The sequence below is a fragment of the Anopheles coustani genome, chromosome 3 (genome assembly GCF_943734705.1).
Source record: "Anopheles coustani chromosome 3, idAnoCousDA_361_x.2, whole genome shotgun sequence".
Lineage (NCBI taxonomy): Eukaryota > Metazoa > Arthropoda > Insecta > Diptera > Culicidae > Anopheles > Anopheles coustani.
This window is the reverse complement of record NC_071288.1, coordinates 44,331,449-44,349,538: the sequence shown is the minus strand read 5'-3', so window position 1 is coordinate 44,349,538 and position 18,090 is coordinate 44,331,449. Positions and strand designations below refer to the sequence as shown.

General features: G+C 44.4%; 1 protein-coding gene across 1 annotated transcript; it reads left to right on the top strand.

The window, feature by feature from the left end:
* The first annotated feature begins 13,658 nt into the window (after positions 1-13,658).
* Positions 13,659-14,753, top strand: LOC131261867 (submandibular gland secretory Glx-rich protein CB-like). The gene has a single exon (XM_058263718.1). It carries the CDS (start codon positions 13,659-13,661, stop codon positions 14,751-14,753), a length of 1,095 nt encoding a protein of 364 aa, XP_058119701.1.
* The last annotated feature ends 3,337 nt before the right edge of the window (positions 14,754-18,090 follow it).

The window sequence follows — 18,090 nt, the reverse complement described above, 5'->3', positions numbered from 1 at the left end:
TCTCCCAGGCCCCAGCAGTCCGGTCACGGCGAACGATCCGTGTGCAGCCCGCGTGCCCACATCTGCACGCACGATTTGATGTGCGTGCTGGTCACTGGCGACGGCCGACGTGAACGCAAACGCGGTGGAATCCCTTCGTAACAGCAGCAGCGCAGCGACAATCTCTGGTGTGCGTGCGTGTGTGTTGGTGTGAATGCTGTGCAGTGTGTGGTGAGAAGAAGCGAAAGCAGTGAGAACGGTTCGTGCGTGAGAAGCGAGGGCGAGAGCGCGAGAGTGGTGAGCGAGTTGGTTGAAAAGTGCGTGGGAGTGTGAGCCAGCGGTTAAAAAGTCGGAAAAACGGAGCCATCAAACGACGACGGAGACATGAGCGGTCGGCCCAGGACTACCTCTTTTGCGGAGGGTAACAAACAGCAAAATTGTCCCGTCATGGGGGCAATGAAAATAATAAGTAAGTAGCCCTAGCACATTATCAGTTCCGTTGCAAACTCCACTAGAACATTTTTCAGCTGAGCACAAACAGCCATTTTTCAATACTCTCGTCTCATTTGCTAGCTCACGCAGCTAGGATGAGCTAGATTCGTTCACTTTTTCCCGTTGCTCACGCTCTCACTGCCTCACAGGACTACATTCAAAATGGCGTCACCAGAGCAGTACGCTGCGGCAAGAGCGAGAGAAAGAGAATCATAAGGCGTGTAAGTGAGTGAGCGAGTGAGGGAGTAAGTGAGTTTGGGAGCTGTCAGATGCTTTCCACGATGATGATGTGGACCGGCAGAGGAAGTACCTTGGTCGGGCGGGTGGAAATGGACCAGTTCTGCTTTGTCCACGCGAAAAACTACTGATTCTGTTGGAAGTAGTTTTCCTTCTTACTGAGAATTTATATGAGCTGTTGAGAAATCATCCGATCGATTAAGATTTTGGGCTAAAAAAAATAATGTGTGTGCCTTTTTAAAACATTTCGCAATATCTCTTTGACATGTCCTTTCTTTTTAAGTATTTTATGAAATGCTGTATCGAGCAATGTCGAGAGTTTTCCATCACGACTTGGTTGCTTGAAACAATAAGAATCACATTAAGAACTGAAAGACTAGAATGTTGGCGCCCATTTCTGCGATGTGATGAGCCGCTTTTTTCTTTCAGGGACTCTCGAGTTGTCTTCGGGCGATTTTCCCATGACTGCACCGCTTCGAAACTCGTCCGTCCGAAGACGGATGATTTTGTGATAATAAATTACGCATTAGAGTAGAATGGTTGCCCGTTTCTCTCCGAACACTATGGGCTCTGCGAGTAGGGAAACAAAAGAGATAGCCAGTATCAAAACGCACTACGGATGTTGAGAAGAAAAAAACAATCCATGCTGCCGTGGTGTTCTGTGAGAGAAGGAGTGTGAAGCTAGGATGTGAGAACAAACACTGTGATTTTCTCACGATGACGAAATTATCACGACTTCACATTGCTGCTTGCGCGCTAAGAACCAAGGCTTGGCATGTACGTCAAGTGCCAGAGGAGAAAAAAAAGAGGAAAGCACATGAAAACGGAAAGATCAATCCGCTTCTCGAGTTGATCCTTGTTCATAATTTTTCACAGAACAAATCCCACAAAATCAATTGACAAAATGCCAACCATCCTGTTGATCTAATTCCCCAATAGAAACTCCTTTCTTGCCAAATGTTGTGCTTACCCACAAAACCATTATGTCCCAAAAATTATGCTGTTCCAAAAGTACATGCATGTAATTTTGTGCATGGAGCCGTTTTGTTAAACCTTCAAACACACTAGCCTTTTCACCTTCAACTGTGCCGACTGGTTTCGTTGATGTGCAGTCGTTCGTTGCCACATCACTTCAGCTGGAAAACATGTTGTGAAAAAAAGGGAAAATCGCCTCGCCAAGTCAAGCCAGTTCGGAAACACCACAATGGTACAGGGCAACGTAGTATCGTCCGTACCCTGAACATACCATTGTGAGTGTGCTCGTTTGGAAAATGTGTGCATGGGAAATGGTTAAATCGATGGAAATCGATAGAACGATTCGTTTCCGTTTGGAAAATATCGAAAACACGATTGTTGGAATGGGTTACTTCAAACATTGACTTGATTACACTTTTAACACACTGATGAATTTTCGCTTCGAAATAGTGTGCCACAACGTAATGCAGTTGCAAATGAATAAACATTAAGTCTTTGCCTGACTGTTTTCTCGTGGCGAAATATACCGACTTACCCGATGCTGATAACCCAATGATGATATGCTATCTGTTCGTGGGAAAAATGCAGATCCAGCCCAACAATGAATCTATTCGCGTTTGCAGTGTTCACCGAGTGATCATCAAGGAAGGGACGTGGAACAACACGGAAAGAAAAATACCACAATTCCTATTAGTTAGTTGTCATCGTCTTCGCGGTTAGAAGCGAAACACCACCACCAAGTAGCCTCTCATGGCACTCGACGACGCTTTACGGGTCCGGCTACTTATCACACCGCCATCGTCCGGTGGAGACGCGAAAATGGCGGACCTGCGGGGTGGGGTTACGAACTTTGTCGGCGGGGGTAAAAGTAATCGCGCACTCACACCTTCGGACTGGAATGAGCTATTTTTTATGTTTTCGAATCTGCTCACCCTTCTTCCCTTATCAGCAGAACTCCCAATCACCTCATCCCGTCCTCGCTGGAACATTCGATACACTTCTTCCCGCATGTGTTCCCACCGGTCTCCTCGAATGCATACGACGGCGGAAAGAACTTGATGAGCACTCCTTTCCTTGACACTGTTGCCGTCATACGTTTCCCTGCGATCGACGGGGCCCTGTTTTTAACTTTTCGCATATATAAGTGCCCCTGGAAACCTATGGAGCGAAGAGGGAGGGAGAGAGATGTTGGTGGACTGTGGAAACTATTAAATCATCGTTAGTAATTCAATTACTGCGGATGGTGTTTTTGCCACTCAGGTTTTGAGCTCTTTTTCGGTCGGCGGCAGTTTATTAGATCACGGCATTATTTCTGAAATAAGCACACTGTTTGTTATGGAATGCTGAACTATCTTTTGGTTCGCTCTGCCATTATCGCAAGTGTTGAATAATGTATTTGAATACATTTTAAAGCCGATGGTTCGATATTTGTGCGTGTTGCTGAAGCGTGCGAAATATGATGGCTGAATGCAAAAAATTCACAGTCAATTATCGTATTTAACCGAGTTCAAGTGCAAGTGCAAGTTTGTCTCAAATCGCACTGTGTGTACCGGGTGTTGACGATTTATTGTATTTCAAAACTTAAAAAATAATCTTTTGAACTCATTTAATTTTATATCATTAAAATTCAAATTTCTTTTCGTTGTTATCAATGGGAGTTTTTTTTTATTATTTTTGTAATAAGTTCTCCAAAACAAAATTGGTAAAAGAAGAAGTAACTAGCCTAAAAAAAAGTAATTGAAATGGAAGTTAACATTAGATACTTCTACACTCATTCTATCGATGCTAATTATCTTTTTGAGAATAAATGAAAAATCATATGGTTTTTCCCCAAAAACAGTATGTCTATGTTGGGGAAACGCTTTTATGATAATGATTTCATGGCGTTTTACAGTTCTTTTAACATTGTACCTTGTATGTTTGATTCCACTTACGATTTTGTTTTGTAAAAAATAAAGCGGAACAAACGTTTAATTACTATTTTTATATCTTGCGTTTGTCCATCGACATTCTGCTACTGATAACTGGAAGATTGTAATCGCCATTCTCGTGGCAACAAGTGCTGTTTGCTGCCCCTGCAATTGTTTGCCCAAGCCCAAGCTAGCGAATGTGACGCTTATTTTCGTCTATCTATCTAACCTTCGCAATCGTGCACTGGACTGCATCATCAATAACATCCATCGTGCATCATCATTGTGTGTATGTGTGTGTTTGAGTACGTGCAAGAGAAATAACATGCAACGTGCTATGCACTGGTGTGACGCAACGCAATGCTCATCTTCATTCGAACCCGTGCCGAATATGCATCGGATGCCGCCGCCTTTCAAAGGAATGCGACAGATAAGTGGGGACTGAGGGGAGGGTGAGCCAGCAGGCAAGTGTTTGCTGAATCTCCGCCCTCCCTCCCCCTGGGTACTTGGATGGAAAAGGGGAGGTTTGCCAATTGCAACGACATCCGATACCACCGATGGTCGTAGAACCCGCTCTATCGAACGGTTCGGAAACGCTTGTGTGGAGGCAGGTTTAACCCGACGACGTTTAACAGCACCATCGAGCACACACTTGTAGCGTCTAAAAATACCCATCCACTCGCGCCCGATCCACCGGTGGAGGTCCGTCCCGATCGCTCGAAATCCACATGGAATTCGTCTCCCCCACGCCGAGGAAAATTGATCTCAAATTGAGTGTGTCCACACACGGCACGCGGGAAAGGGGTAGGGATATTTTCCCGTCCCATATCTTCATGTCCATCGTCCGGAAATTGGTAGCTTTTTCTTACGTTCCGTCGATTGTTTGCCGCCAATCAAACGCTCAATCAGCGGACAATACTGACGTGTGTTAGCTCGTCTTGGTGCGGCCAAGGATGTAGATGAACCGAGGCTATTCACTTTTTACTGGGCCACATGTCCTAGTGTATTATCCAGTCGCACTGGGGTTCTTAAGTCGCGTCAAATATATCTCATCAACGTCTAGCGGGTTGGTTGAACTTCATATATCCTTCTTTTAAGTTTGTTATATTTATATTAGACTCAATATTTATATTATATACGGCAACTTTTATCATTTGTCAACTTTCAAGCATCTTAGTTACACCGAACTTAAGGCTGTTTATATTCGTTTATAACCGGTACGCAACTCCGATTTGGTACCGGTACGCAACTCCGTCAATTTGTGTTCTGTTTTTCATGGTCTTTTTCTTGCCCCATTCGCGGAATATCGAATAAAACCCATTTATTATACTTTTCTAATGTACTGAATTAAACACAAGAAGTTATTAAAATTCAAACTTTGCTACAAAAACGCGTGAAAACCAAAACAAACTGTGTTTGTTCACAAGGAACTGTCATCACTCCAACGTGGTGTAATTGACTGCCAGTCAGTCAGTTCGTTTTCAACGTCTCCATTGCCGAGAAACACACTAGCGTACACCCAAAACTAATCAACTGTAGCTGAAAACTTTTAACAAAACACAATACAGCAGCAAAATAGTACCGAAGACTCATGAAAAATCTTAATTCCGATCCAATGAGCTGCTGGATGAGTGGACATGCTCGGAAAAATTGATCGTAAACTGAAAATAGGAAAACATTAATGAATCACACACCATCAAAACTCGACCAACAAATCCAACGGGATGGCGTACGGCTTAGCGCGGAGTTACTTTAACCCGTGTTCCTTGGCCTGCCTCGGTCAGATGCTACAAATTTAACGAGTTTACGTCCCCGAGCTCTCTCTCACACACGCGGAAGAAGCGCTGCCGTGTGCGTTGTTGCTTCTTTATGGCTCACTTCGGACCGTAAGATAACTGCGCAAACTGGCCGACTGACTTCGCAACGTTGTGAATGACCGAGAACGCGAAAGACTTTATACTTGTCCTAACCATTGCATCTGTTCTCCTCTGCTGCCGGTGGCAGATATATTAGGGCAAGCTCTTGACCTACTAAAGCATTTATAGATAGATAGAGAGAGAGAGGAGTGTACTCTACAAACCGTTGGTCAAAACAACCGCCTTTAGTGCTCAGGTGCCCCACAGGTTAGAGTGCTTTCTTCCGGAAACCCCACCCTTTGGTTGCGTTGGGGTGTGGAGTGTTTTTTAAAGGCTTCTGTAAATGTTGTTAACTTTTGTTTGTCGTTTGGGCGGAAGTGGTTTCCTTGTTGGCGAGGGTCTTGCAAGAAGTTCAAACTTCGAAAAGTAACAGGATTGACACGACAGGGAACTCTCATCAACATTTTTCAAGTTAAATTTATTTAATGCTAAAAGTTTATCAGCAGTTGGTGATAGCCAAGTTGGTTAAATGCATTGAAAAGTCGTACTTCATGTTTTAGTTTTGTTTTAAACTATATAATGAACTATGAAACTTTATTCTGTTTTTCACGCATGTTTGTGACACACCCCAAGCCTTTGTTTTTCTGGAGCCTATTTTTTCCATTTTGTTTACTCACCCTTGCTCAAATTAAAAACATGTGGAAACAAATCGTAGATTGCGAGCTAAAATCAGCAAGAAACGGTAGAGAAAAAAAATCATATCAGATGTATAAATGCATGAATCACATGTTTCGAAAAACATCAGTGTACGCTTTGCCGCTCGTCGTTCGTTTGAAAAAATAAGGTCATTGCTCAAACAAAGACGCACATTTTCAGAGCTGCTCGATCACGGGAGGGAGGAGCGGAGAAAGGTCTTATGCTGCTAGCCATGCGTACGTGCATATGGGCGCGCGCTCTCCTCGGCTCGTTCGCTTTTGCCCTGCGTGGATTTTCTACGACGGCTCGTTAATTTCTTCCGAGGGTAAGACGCTGTGCAAGAAGATGGTGGCGACGCTAGTTTCAAGAAGTGCTAAGACAACCAAAAAAAAAAAAACGCCAATGCTACAAACATGTTTGTCAAGGGTTCGAAGAAGTAGAATTTGATTAAAACGATTGTTTTTTGTCAAGAGGAAAGAATTGACGCCGCTTAGAAAACTTGAAGATGTGGCGCTTGGAAATGTTTTGGACGGTTTCTTTTTTGTCTATCGCGATCAATCAAAGTGCGATTCGTCGAATTTATGTCGTCGTTGTGTCTTTGAGTAGTAAATTCTACCATACTTTTTTATGCTTATGAAAGTTTTTACACCTAGTGGGAGTTTTGTTGCTGATAAATAACACATAAACATGTAATAATTTACGAACTTCTGATTTCGCTCCTTTCTAAATCACTCCCTTCTGCTTCAAGTGTGAGTTGCAAAGCTGTGGATAAAACGAGATTCCGTTACTTTGACCCTTTATACACCGACATTGCAGCTTATAATTTCGAAAAAAGGTGTAATTTTTACTGTAAAACATACCGTACTTCGTTGATCATGGATGATAAACTCATTTTCATGTAAAGTTGCACCCCTCCCTGCCCGTTGCGCCGAGGAAAACTATCGCGTGCCCGAAACCCCCGTGTGGGCCAAAGTTTGGTTCAACTTGTAAAAATAAAAAAAATGTTTTCCACCAGGAAAACTAAAATCAACGCTGTCAGTGCTCGTTTGGTGCGTCTTTTTAAATTATTTTCCATCCCTAGCGGGCCAGCGACCTACATTCGACGGAGCGGAGCGGCGGGGGTACGGCGGACGAACCGTTGGTAATTTTCACCGATTTTTCATGTGCATTAATATATTTGGCCGCAGAAGATATCTGGGTTTGGCTCAGTTTTTGTTTGCTTTATTTTATTTTTATTTTTCCTGTTTCATGTCGAGTCAGCTGAAACTGTTTTTATTTTACGTTTTGCTGCGTTGTTTCACACGTCGACCCAGCCCCGGTTTCTGCCTGTTCCGTTGCGTTTTTTTCTTTATTTTGCTACGCCCCGCTCGGTTTCGGCGGTTTGGTTCCTTGTTTTCTTATTTTCTTGCGGTACCGTTTCGGGCTGTGCCTGTTGGGAAATCGGAGCTGCGTTTGTTGGAAAGCCTTATCGGAGCGAGAAGCCCCAGGAAAAGGCAAAGTGCGGCTATTCCGTGCCATCCTTTCCGGCGCCTAGCGGTGGTGGCAATTGATTAGTTTTGTTTCCGTTTTATTTTCCACAATGACACACATTTCGCCACTGCCACTACTTCTTGGTCAGTTGGTTGATGGAATGAGTTTGCCGGTTTTCACTGGTTGTTCGGCACATTTGCTACACATTCTTGCAACTCACTTTCATTCGCTTTGTAACGGAAATTATTTCATAACTTCTGCGATCCACTTTCAAACATTAGGAATGCATACGGATACATCTGTAAAATGATACATCTAGATGGATTTTACCTTCGCCAGCATAAAGGAGACTAACTTGTGAACACGGAGGACGACCTGACACGAGGAAAACACCCTTATCGAGCAACATATGCAACGACGTTTCTAACGTTCTGCTCCAATCATCGACCCTAGTGCTGGACTTTCAACGACAATTTAGTGGTTTTTTTTTATCGCCCACATACCAATACATACAGCTACTGGCTGTTTTTGCTTCCGAGAAGCTAGAAAAAGTTGGAGAAATCAAATGCACTCCTCGCCAGCTACTTTCATTTTTGCCCTTATCGATTCCAAGCTCGGTCCTTCATGTGTGCCATTGACCAGTTAAGGTGTGCCGTCTGTATTTGTGTAGGAGTAGGAAACCCTTCGGACGAGCACCAGCAAAACGGCGTGTAAAACAACCTGCTCGCATACCTTCGGTGCAGTCAGGTGTATGGGAAGCGATAAGAAGCAAATGCATCCGATCGATCTGAGTTTGTTGACTGACGGGAATTGCAGTCAATGGAATCCCCGCAAGCGGAGGTGTAAATTGCCGTCGTTGGTTCAATTTGGATAAATGTTTCACTCATGTACGTACATCGATGAATGTTTCGACATGTGAATAGTTAATTCGTTCACCCGAAAGAGCGTGTGTTGAAAATGATTTTTTCAACTGAAAACAGCTGCTAATGAAACATTAAATTACTTGTATCATGTAAGTTACCTGCTCTGTACTTAATTACATTATCTGTACTCTACGATCTTAAACCTGTTTGTGGTAATTCTAACAGAAACCTGCGCAGAGTTTAATAACCTGAATCAGAAAATTATTGAAACTCATTTGCAAATTTAATGTTTTAATTCACCTAGCATCAGCTTGTAAAAACAGAGGAAATTAAATTACAACCTACTATTATCAACCTCGTTGGAGTGGTCTAGGTCTATCGTGTCGTGCAGCCGTGCCTCGGATGTGTCACCGTGCGACGAATTATTACCCAGTGTTTAGCATGTTTTCCATCAACATTCTCTCGCACCTTGACAACCAAGCCTTTTCTTATGGCGCCGAAGCACGAACGCAACTTTCAGGCGAAAGAAACTTTCTTCTTTCTCGCAACGATATTCCATTTCCCGTCTGGCCATATTTGTTCCTCGTATGAACAGTTGTTTCAAACATTCCTACAGACTGGGTTTTGTTCTTAAGAAAATATCTGACATTTAATGCGAATACAACATTCTCTAAAGTTAACCAACAAATCCACAATTATAAAAACAAACAAGGGAAAACGTAAAATAAACAGTTGTCGATGGTTGCAACGGTTTATCTATTGCCAACATTCACATTTCAAACAGTAATATTCAAATTTCTATTAGGTAAAAGGGTAAACTAAAAGGTAAAAGGTAAACTATCACTACTAAATGAGAACAAAGTGTAGTCGTTGCTCAAACTACCGGGTCGATACTTCATTTTCACCCCCTAGTTAGCGACTGGGGTGGTTTCGCCCGGACGACAAACCTTATCGTGTCACTCGCGTGTTCTAATGTGCCCCCTCTCGTAATTGCTGTCTTGCGCGTACAGAACATACCGAAACGGGGGAGTTCTTGTTTGTGTTCTTTTGCCGTTACGAGGCGGCACTCATTTGAGAGAAAAGCTGCGCATCTTACGTCATCTACAAATCACTCAACTGGGTTGCGAGTATTCTACAGTATTGTTAGGATGGAATAGGGAAAAGGTTAACAACAAACGTAATCCCTTCCGATGCAATAATGTCGTGATCTGTCGTGCGATCGGTGCCAGAATGTGTTCACAAAAAGAAATGTTCTTCCTTTTCCTTGCCAAGCCCTTTTCGGAACTGCATCCGGTTGGAAGACGGACATCCACCGTCCGTGTTATGTCAGAGTGCAAAGAACTGCAGTTCGGGTCGGATCGCGCTCGAAATCACATGGTTGCTCGCCCCAGCTCTCCTTCGCCTCATCGCTTCGTCTCGACCCGCGATTGAGTGCACGTCATGGGCGCGTCGAAAATTGCACTGGCCGTCGTCGCTGTTCTGTTGCACTCGAGGAAGACGAAACAACGCACCCTATTTTTAGCCAACCGGTTCAAGGTTGCGTGCATCATGATGTGCATGCAGATGTGGGCTGGCTTACAAAGAACGAAACAATTCGCTAATGATTTTTTTATGGCCGTTGGGAAACGTTCATCGATTGCCTCTCCCAAGCCGATGCAAATGTGGGGCATTTACATCATCTCAATATACGACCACCGTTCTTCCCGCATGCCTCCGATGCTTCGTGCTTGTTTCGTCGAGTTTTATGCTGCGTCGTGCGATAACGAAGAAACCATTTCAATCTTGTCTTGTCGCTACCATATGGTCGGCGTCTTGAGCAGCGTGTAGAGCTGCTAGGCAATAGAACACCAGGTGCTTCCCGGTGCTTCTTCGAAACCTGTTCAGTGCAATCTATTAGGGTTGGGCTTCTTTCTTCCCCATCCTCTGGCGCTAGCGACATCGTTTTCCACCTGTTGGATGAAGCGTTGTCGTCACACCGAGGTATCGCCATTTATCCGCAGAATTGCGACGCTCTCTTTGGCAACGGGAGCTTGACAGATCCCTTGCAAGTTGTCTCCCGTAACGCTTTTCTGAACATGAACATGCCCGGAGGACTGAGCCCGGATCGGTTCCGTGACACTTTTCTTGAAATAATTAGTGTACGAAGTAACGTTTGAGAGTACATTTAATTATTTGGCTTTGATTGCGTTACCGTATTCTAAGTGGCTTTCTTATGTTATTTTAAATTATATTGTTAGTGAACAATGTTTAACATTTGGTTATTGCTCCTCCAGTTCTATTGCTCTCCTTCTCACTGTTTATTATCTGCCGTCTGGATATTTGGTTTTCACTTTCTTCATTCATCTTTATTGCTATCACGTGAACTTGAAAGAAGTGGCAGACGCCGAATGGCTCCTCCGAATTATTAATCAACCATCACCACGGCCTTTACACAATCTCTGAGTATCGAAATCTTCCCCCGTTTTTCGTTCGCAACGCATGTTCCTGGTGTTGTTACCTCGACGAAATGGAAACCCTTAAGAAGTGATTCGAGTTTTCTCGAATTGTTTGGATAAAGCACCTTGGCGGGAACCAACCATCAGCTAACTGATTGCCCACGAGTGTACGTACCTTGTATTGGGGATCGAGTGTTGCTTCTTACACTTGAGTGGCATCGTGGGAAGCTGTTAATTTTGGGTTATGGCTTGCACAGAAGCTGTAAAATGATTATGAAGCGGAATTGTTCCACTGGCGATGGTTCTTGAACGATTTGACTTGATTGTTTTCGGCTGTTGGTGTATTTGCGAAAAGTGGTATCATTTTGTTTTACGCACCATCGGTAATGAGTTTTGTTACACGTGTAGCTTTGTTGGAGGATTTTTATTAGATTATTGTTTTATGTATTTAAATATGAACCATCCAGGTGGATGCTAGATTGTTATCATCCAAGCCAAATGTATAACTGCTTTACCCTGCGAACTCGTTATGCATCAAAGCAAGATGGCGTTTTATATATATATCAGAAGATGGCGTTCGCTTGTTTTGTTCCGCCACAAATAGTTGTTGTCGGTAAACCGCAGCATAGCTCGTGGTTTTGAAAACTTTCCTCACATCGCAAAACAAAAGCTGCTTACTCGTGGCGGGAGGGGTGTTGGGTGGCACCACTTTTACTCTATAAATAATCTCCCATCCAACCAGATCCTATCACAACACACTCCCTCCTTCATTTCGAAGAAGACGTCAGTTCGACGACAGATTACAAAAAAAAAAAAAACACAAGAGAGACGAAGTGGATTTGAAAACCGATTCATAGATAAGCAAACGCAGCCGCTGTTTCGTTGTGTGCAAACCACCACCACCACCACCACCAGCACCCCCTGGTTGGGGTGGCTTTTGGTTGTTGTTTTTTTTTTAAATGTCGATATCGATCATCCGCGTTTGTTGGTCGTCGTCGTTCTGCATCGTCGTTGCATTGGGAGGGGAGGTGGTGCATTCCGCTAATCTGACGATGACCGATGCACCAGACGTCATTGTTGTCGGGCCCGCTTCAGGGGAGGAGGGGCGTGGGGGTGGGGGTTCTGCAATCGCGTGAAGAGAAAAAAAGACGTGGCCCTCCCATGTGCAAATTAGCGAACCAATCGATGATGAACCATCGGATGCACACATACGTACGCTGCACCCCGGTGATGCAGTCGGTGTGTTTGTGCGCTATTTAGCGCATCCAACACTGGCCCGTCCGCGTCATCCATCCCTTCGAGCAGGTTTATTCTGCGGTCGGCGATGGCAACCCTTTTTTTTTGCACGCCAATATCACGAACAAGGTCGCCACGAAAATAGGCCAGAAGTCTGAAACGGGTGAAGGTGGTATTATGCGAAAAATGGTCGCTGGCTGGGAGGTAAAAAGATAACCGAAACGCTACACAATGACTTTTGTTGCTCGCTGCCTGTAGTATAAGCGGTCTCTTCCTTGTTAAGTCCACATATAGAACTTGCTTGAAGCTCTCGCGGAAACCGTTCTCTGAACCCCGAACTCCCGAATGTGCAACCGTCGTTGGTGGACATGTGGACCCATTTCTTGGCTGCACTTCTCGGCAGTTTTTTTGGCCAGTGTTCCGTTGGTTATTGGTGCGGTCTGATCGTTCCCTCGATCGCATTCGATTGAAGCTTATGATCTTGCAAAGATAATAACACAAACAGTGTAAAAAAGGTGAACTAGAGACTTGAATTTCCAAGAATTAGAGATGAGTTGTGTTAGTATACCGAGTTCCAATGCAATAATCTAATATTGCGCCTCTAGATATTCCTGTGTCTAAGAAGTAGCGAAGGTGTGTAACAAGTTTGTGTGGCCAATCATCATGAAACATTTGTGAACTGCCAGTCTTATTTCAAACGTACCACGAGTATTTGGTTTTGCTTATATAAACCTTAGTTTGACCTACCAATACGCCGCTTCGCGCTACCAGGAAGCATCAAAAGGAAAACTATCCGAAAGATGCGTGCTATATCTGAGCCTTCATTTTTATGGATTACCAGCATCCCGAGCTACTCGAGTGACCAAGCGCATGTACCAGACTTCGTTGTCCAGTGTTTGTTTGGATAATTTTCGAAAGATCGTTAAAGTGCCGGATGTCGGATCAGTGTGTGGAATAATTTACTGCTTTCTTTCTGAAGATTCATAATCTGTTTCTTGGGGTTCAAAAAGTGTGCGTGGTGTTTATCATTCAGAGTCAACGGAGAATGTTTTCTTTAAAAACGGTGGATATGAACCAAAATAAGCGATATTTTTAGAACAAAGAACTTATTTCGCGAAAGTTGATTTGTATTCAGATCTTTGTTTGGAACTATTTTGATAGTCTTCAGGTCGGCGCAAATCGCTAATGAATTAAAGATTGTGCTCAGTGTGATAAATATACGTTGAACCGGGAAGTGGAAGTGTGGCCGTTTGATCGATTCTGTTACGTAGCTCTCGTTGGTGCCGAAGTTGTTTTGTATCAAAAATAAATCGCCACTGACGCAGTGACAACGAGTCCCGGTTGCTCACATCAGGCTACGTATAAGGCAATCATTATAGGAGTATAGAGGATCGCCGATATAGGTTCCTCCAGCAGACAAGACAGAGATAGTGTTCATTAAGTGAGAAAAATTACACAGTGTTTCTATTTGTGGAGAGGAGAAAAGAGGTTGCACTTGAGGCCGCCGCGATGTTGTTCGAGTGGGAATGTGCATATTTTATGTCTTCCGCCATCACAACACCCACGACGGCTAGCACAACGACGGCGGTGGCAGCAATGGTCGCCTCTAGCAACACAACTGCGGCGCAGGAAGATTTATGTGAAGTGACGGTGCCTGCGATTTTGCTGTCAAATGACCACACGCCAATGTCGAATGGGACTTGCAATGAGGTGGTGGAGTGTGAGCAGCAGCAACACCAGCAGGAGCAGGAAAGTCCGCAGCTAACGGAAGAATCACAGCATCAGCCTCCAGCTGATAGCTCCAACCTGCCGCAACAGGAGCAGCAAAGTCCACAGCTAACGGAAGTACCACAAGAACAGCTTCTGGCTAATAGTGACAGCAAGCAGCAGCAGGAGCAGCAAAGTCCACACTTAACGGAAGTATCACAAGAACAGCTTCTGGCTAATAGTAACACCCAGCAGCTGCAGGAGGAACCAAAGGAGCAGGAGAGTCCACAGCAAGAGCAACAGCAGAAAGCACAGCTAGCAGAGGTACCTCCAGGTCCAACTCTGGAAGATAGCAAATCCCTGCAAAAGGACCAAAATCAAGGGCAACATCAACAACAACACCAGAAGCAAAAAGAAGCGCAACTTTCCCAGATAGAGCTGATCCGAAAGAAAAGGCTTAAGCTGAAGCCATGGTTTAAACAAATATCGGCCGAAGAGATATCTGCCGACAAGAAGAACCAAACGGAATCCGACAGCACCCTCGAGCCCCCCCGATCTGTGTCGGCGCCAGAAGCCACGGGGAAATCGAAGTCGAAATCGGGTACTAGATCCGGCTCCAAAAAAGTTAGCCTCAAAACCAGAAAGGCATCCCTGTCGGCAATCGTCTTCAAACAGCTGATGGCGGCCGGTGGCCAAGGTATCGGCGTGGGCATCAACAAGGACTTGCCGCCCGCCGCACGACAGCGACCCCCGGTACGGCGGGTTCCAGCGGTACCACCGCCGGCTGCTGGTGTTGAAGTTGCGAGCGAGAAAAAGACATCCTCCAAAACGCTCAGCTCCGATTCGTCGGGTGATCCGATACCGGAACACTTTGGGTCAACGATTGAGGAAAGTTAGTAACACCGGGGTTGTCACTCTCTCCTTAGGGCCGTGGAAACGGTCGCAATGTGCTTGGCGTTAGTCAAAATTTGGACCATCTTGAAAAGGTGACTAAGAGAGAGTTAGAAAGGTTCTTCCACAGTCCAACAAAACTCGGGCTTCTCTCGGGAAGGAGTTAAAGACAAACTGCTCGCAAACACGCGCCACTTTGGTGGAACGCCCTACATGACCTCGGGAACAATGGCCACGAATGGATGGCGAGGACCTTCGTGTGATTACTAAATGTTGACGTTTGCATGACACCAGACCACCCGTTGCTCAGTCAAAGGATGAAAGTTTCTTACCGTTCGTGAACTTCCTTCGCCTTTCGTGATATTGTGATGTTGAAAGTTTCAGATGTTGCTACCTTGCATGATCTCTTTCCATACTTGTCAGAGTATTTTGCGTGTGTTTGTGTGTGTACGTGGTGTGATGCTCGTCGTTTGCTCTAGATTTTATGTTGACTGTCGTCACGTACCAAGTAACACATCAACGACTGTCCATCGCATGCATTAGGACCTCTAAATGGTAGTTACCCTCCAATGGTACTTCTCACAATGTTTAATGGATTGTGATGTGATGAGTTTATGTGTTCAAAATAAGAAAAAAGTCCAGGTTTATATGACTTACTTTTGCATGAGTCAGTAAGTTAGTGTTGTGCCTTATGAATCTTTTGGGGAGATTCAGATTAATGATTCTTCGAAAGGCGTTTAATGACCGACAAAAAAGAGGATCTGCCCACAAAATTGTTGTCGCTTGAACATTGATTTTGTCCCAACATGAATCTTTCATTCAAAGATCCATGAAGTTCAAAATTGAAGCAAAGTTTTATTCAGATTCATTAATTTGAATCGGAATACTGCAGGTTTCCTAAGGGTGTACATCGAAAATATTGATGCCTTTTACTGTACACAGATACGGAGTCCATTGTTTGATGTTGATTTCACCTTTACCTTAATTAAGTATGAGAAACAAACGATATGAGGCAATTTAAGATTTATAATTTTAAAAAGTTATTGAGCCTCTCAGGGAGCTCAGAATCTTCAGTGTTAGTTAATGGTTTATATGCTCAATATTGCATTCAGATTTATTCTCCTTGCAAATCTCTATTCAACAAACATCGAAACTTGTATTGTCGCTTCTAACTAAACAAAAATGTCGATCTAATCCTGCTTGGGATATGCAATACAAGAAAACCGTCTACCATATCCGGAATCCAATGTTGATTGCCTTAGCCTAGCAAAGCATGTGGATATAAGGACTCTTTCTTTCTCCTTAAGCGCCTTTAGCTCGTCCAGCGACAGCTTCACACTACAAGCACCTTTTTGTAGCTCGCTTCGCAATATGATTCCCCGAAAAACTCACATGAAAGAGCAAAGTCAACCTTATCGCCCGCGCATCCATCTTCCAACTCGTCGATAACAATCGTTCGGCAAAATCACTCGTCCTCGAGAATGTCATGATTTCGATCCGCCAAGCCGCGGAAAGTGAAATGCTTTATTCTGCCATCTCTTCCATATGCAGGAGATGACAAAAGCAAGATGTAGATGACGGCGACAAGTCGTTGTGAGTGGCTCTCAAATTCAATTTCTTCCTTGCGGCGCCCTCAGGGTGCGCTGGTGCGTGCCACTACCTTTGACACGTACGCTGTTTGGATGTGTTGTTGCGAAGTCTTCACACTAACGCCGTCCGAGATGAGATGATTCCCATGTCGCTTGGGAGCAGCCGATTCGGAAGCGGATGAAACATCGATCAAACGTTGGCGGCTTATTATGGATGTCTTTGGAGGGCCGCTTTCAGCAAGGGATCTTTTATTTCACTAACACACTTTCATTCGCTGATGTGCACCTGAAACATTGTTTAATTTAATGTTTAAAGATTTATGAACATATTTAACTTGAAAACGTATCTGCCATTAGTTGTTATTTTAAATTCTAGAAAACAAAAGTAGTCTAGCTTATTGACGGGTATAATTTAAATCGAATCAAGCTCGATTCGATCGCACTTTTCAATGTCAGTAAATCGTCAGGTGCCTTTCCGCTGCCCTTAGCCTGCACCTCACACATGTGATAGATTATATGGCTCGGCGCACACGTCACTTTCGCGTGTCGTTTGTATTACCGTGTTTCCTTTACTTCACCTTCGATAATTGATTGCCGGTTTCACCCGAGGATCACTAACATCGCCCGCGGACTGTGACTGGTGGGAGTTTTAAACGGCAACCCCTTCGAACCCCCCAGCCACCCTGAGGAGCTGTATTGATTTCTCGACGTCAGCACGAAAGGGAAACCCTGTAAAATCGCCTCTTTGATTTCATTCGACCATCGTACAATGTCGCGCGAGGCGGACGTGGACGTGTCGCGATTTCGTGTGCGCGTATGGCATTTGCCTGCAAGCACCATGATTCATTTCCAAAGCCGCCGGAGAGCTATAATTAACGTGCAGGCGTGAGACTCTGTTGCAGGCCGCGTGATGATTTTCCCCGTTTGTGTGCGTTTTTTTTTTAGGTTTTGTTTTGATCTTCTCTCGCCTTTCAAGGGTAGCATCGGAAACCGGTTAATTGATGCGAGAGTCTTAAAATAGATTTTGGAAGTGTTTAATGTCGACTGAGTTCGCATTACCATTTTAATTGAATTGATAATTCCCGAAAACCCGGAAACAGCCAAAAGTAGGGTTTTTTATTGCTTATGGTTGCATGCTCCACCCAAATCCACCCAACATACACAACCACTAATCTCCACCAAATCAAACACACACTAAAATCCACGATAATGTATGTTGCTTCCGTATTCTCTTGAAGCATTCGACCTGCTCGATACTACGGTTGCACACTAGGAAAAAAGAAAGTACCGGAGGACTTTCTCTATGAAGAAAATGACAGCTGAAGTGGAAAGAAAGGGAGAGAATAGAGAGGTCAGTTTGTTTTTGACACCGGCTCCAAGCCACCGATTCCACGTCGAGTTGTCAGCAACATTTTCAACCTAATTCCCAACTCCTGATGCTGCCACCTTTCTGGGTGGAACTGTGTGGAAACCGCGCTTGCTTTATACTGAAGTCACGAATATTAGGGTTTCCTCTCTCATTGGGGGTTTCCCGAAGCGTAGCTTCTGCAAAGGTCGCTCCAGGTATGCAGGGTATAACGCCACGAGCGCATGTCTCTTCATGTACAAGGAGCACGGAATAACACCAAACTACGAACACAACCCGAACCAACAACACCACAACCCAACCTCACCCTCGTCAAACCAAACCTCGTACTCACCTCAGCCAACACAGAGTAGTCGGTCCTGCGGATGAGAGAGCGGATCGACCGAAC

Coding starts and splice junctions, on each gene's coding strand:
- LOC131261867 (XM_058263718.1), top strand. CDS start 13,659: ATGTTGTTCGAGTGGGAATGTGCATATTTTATGTCTTCCGCCATCACA.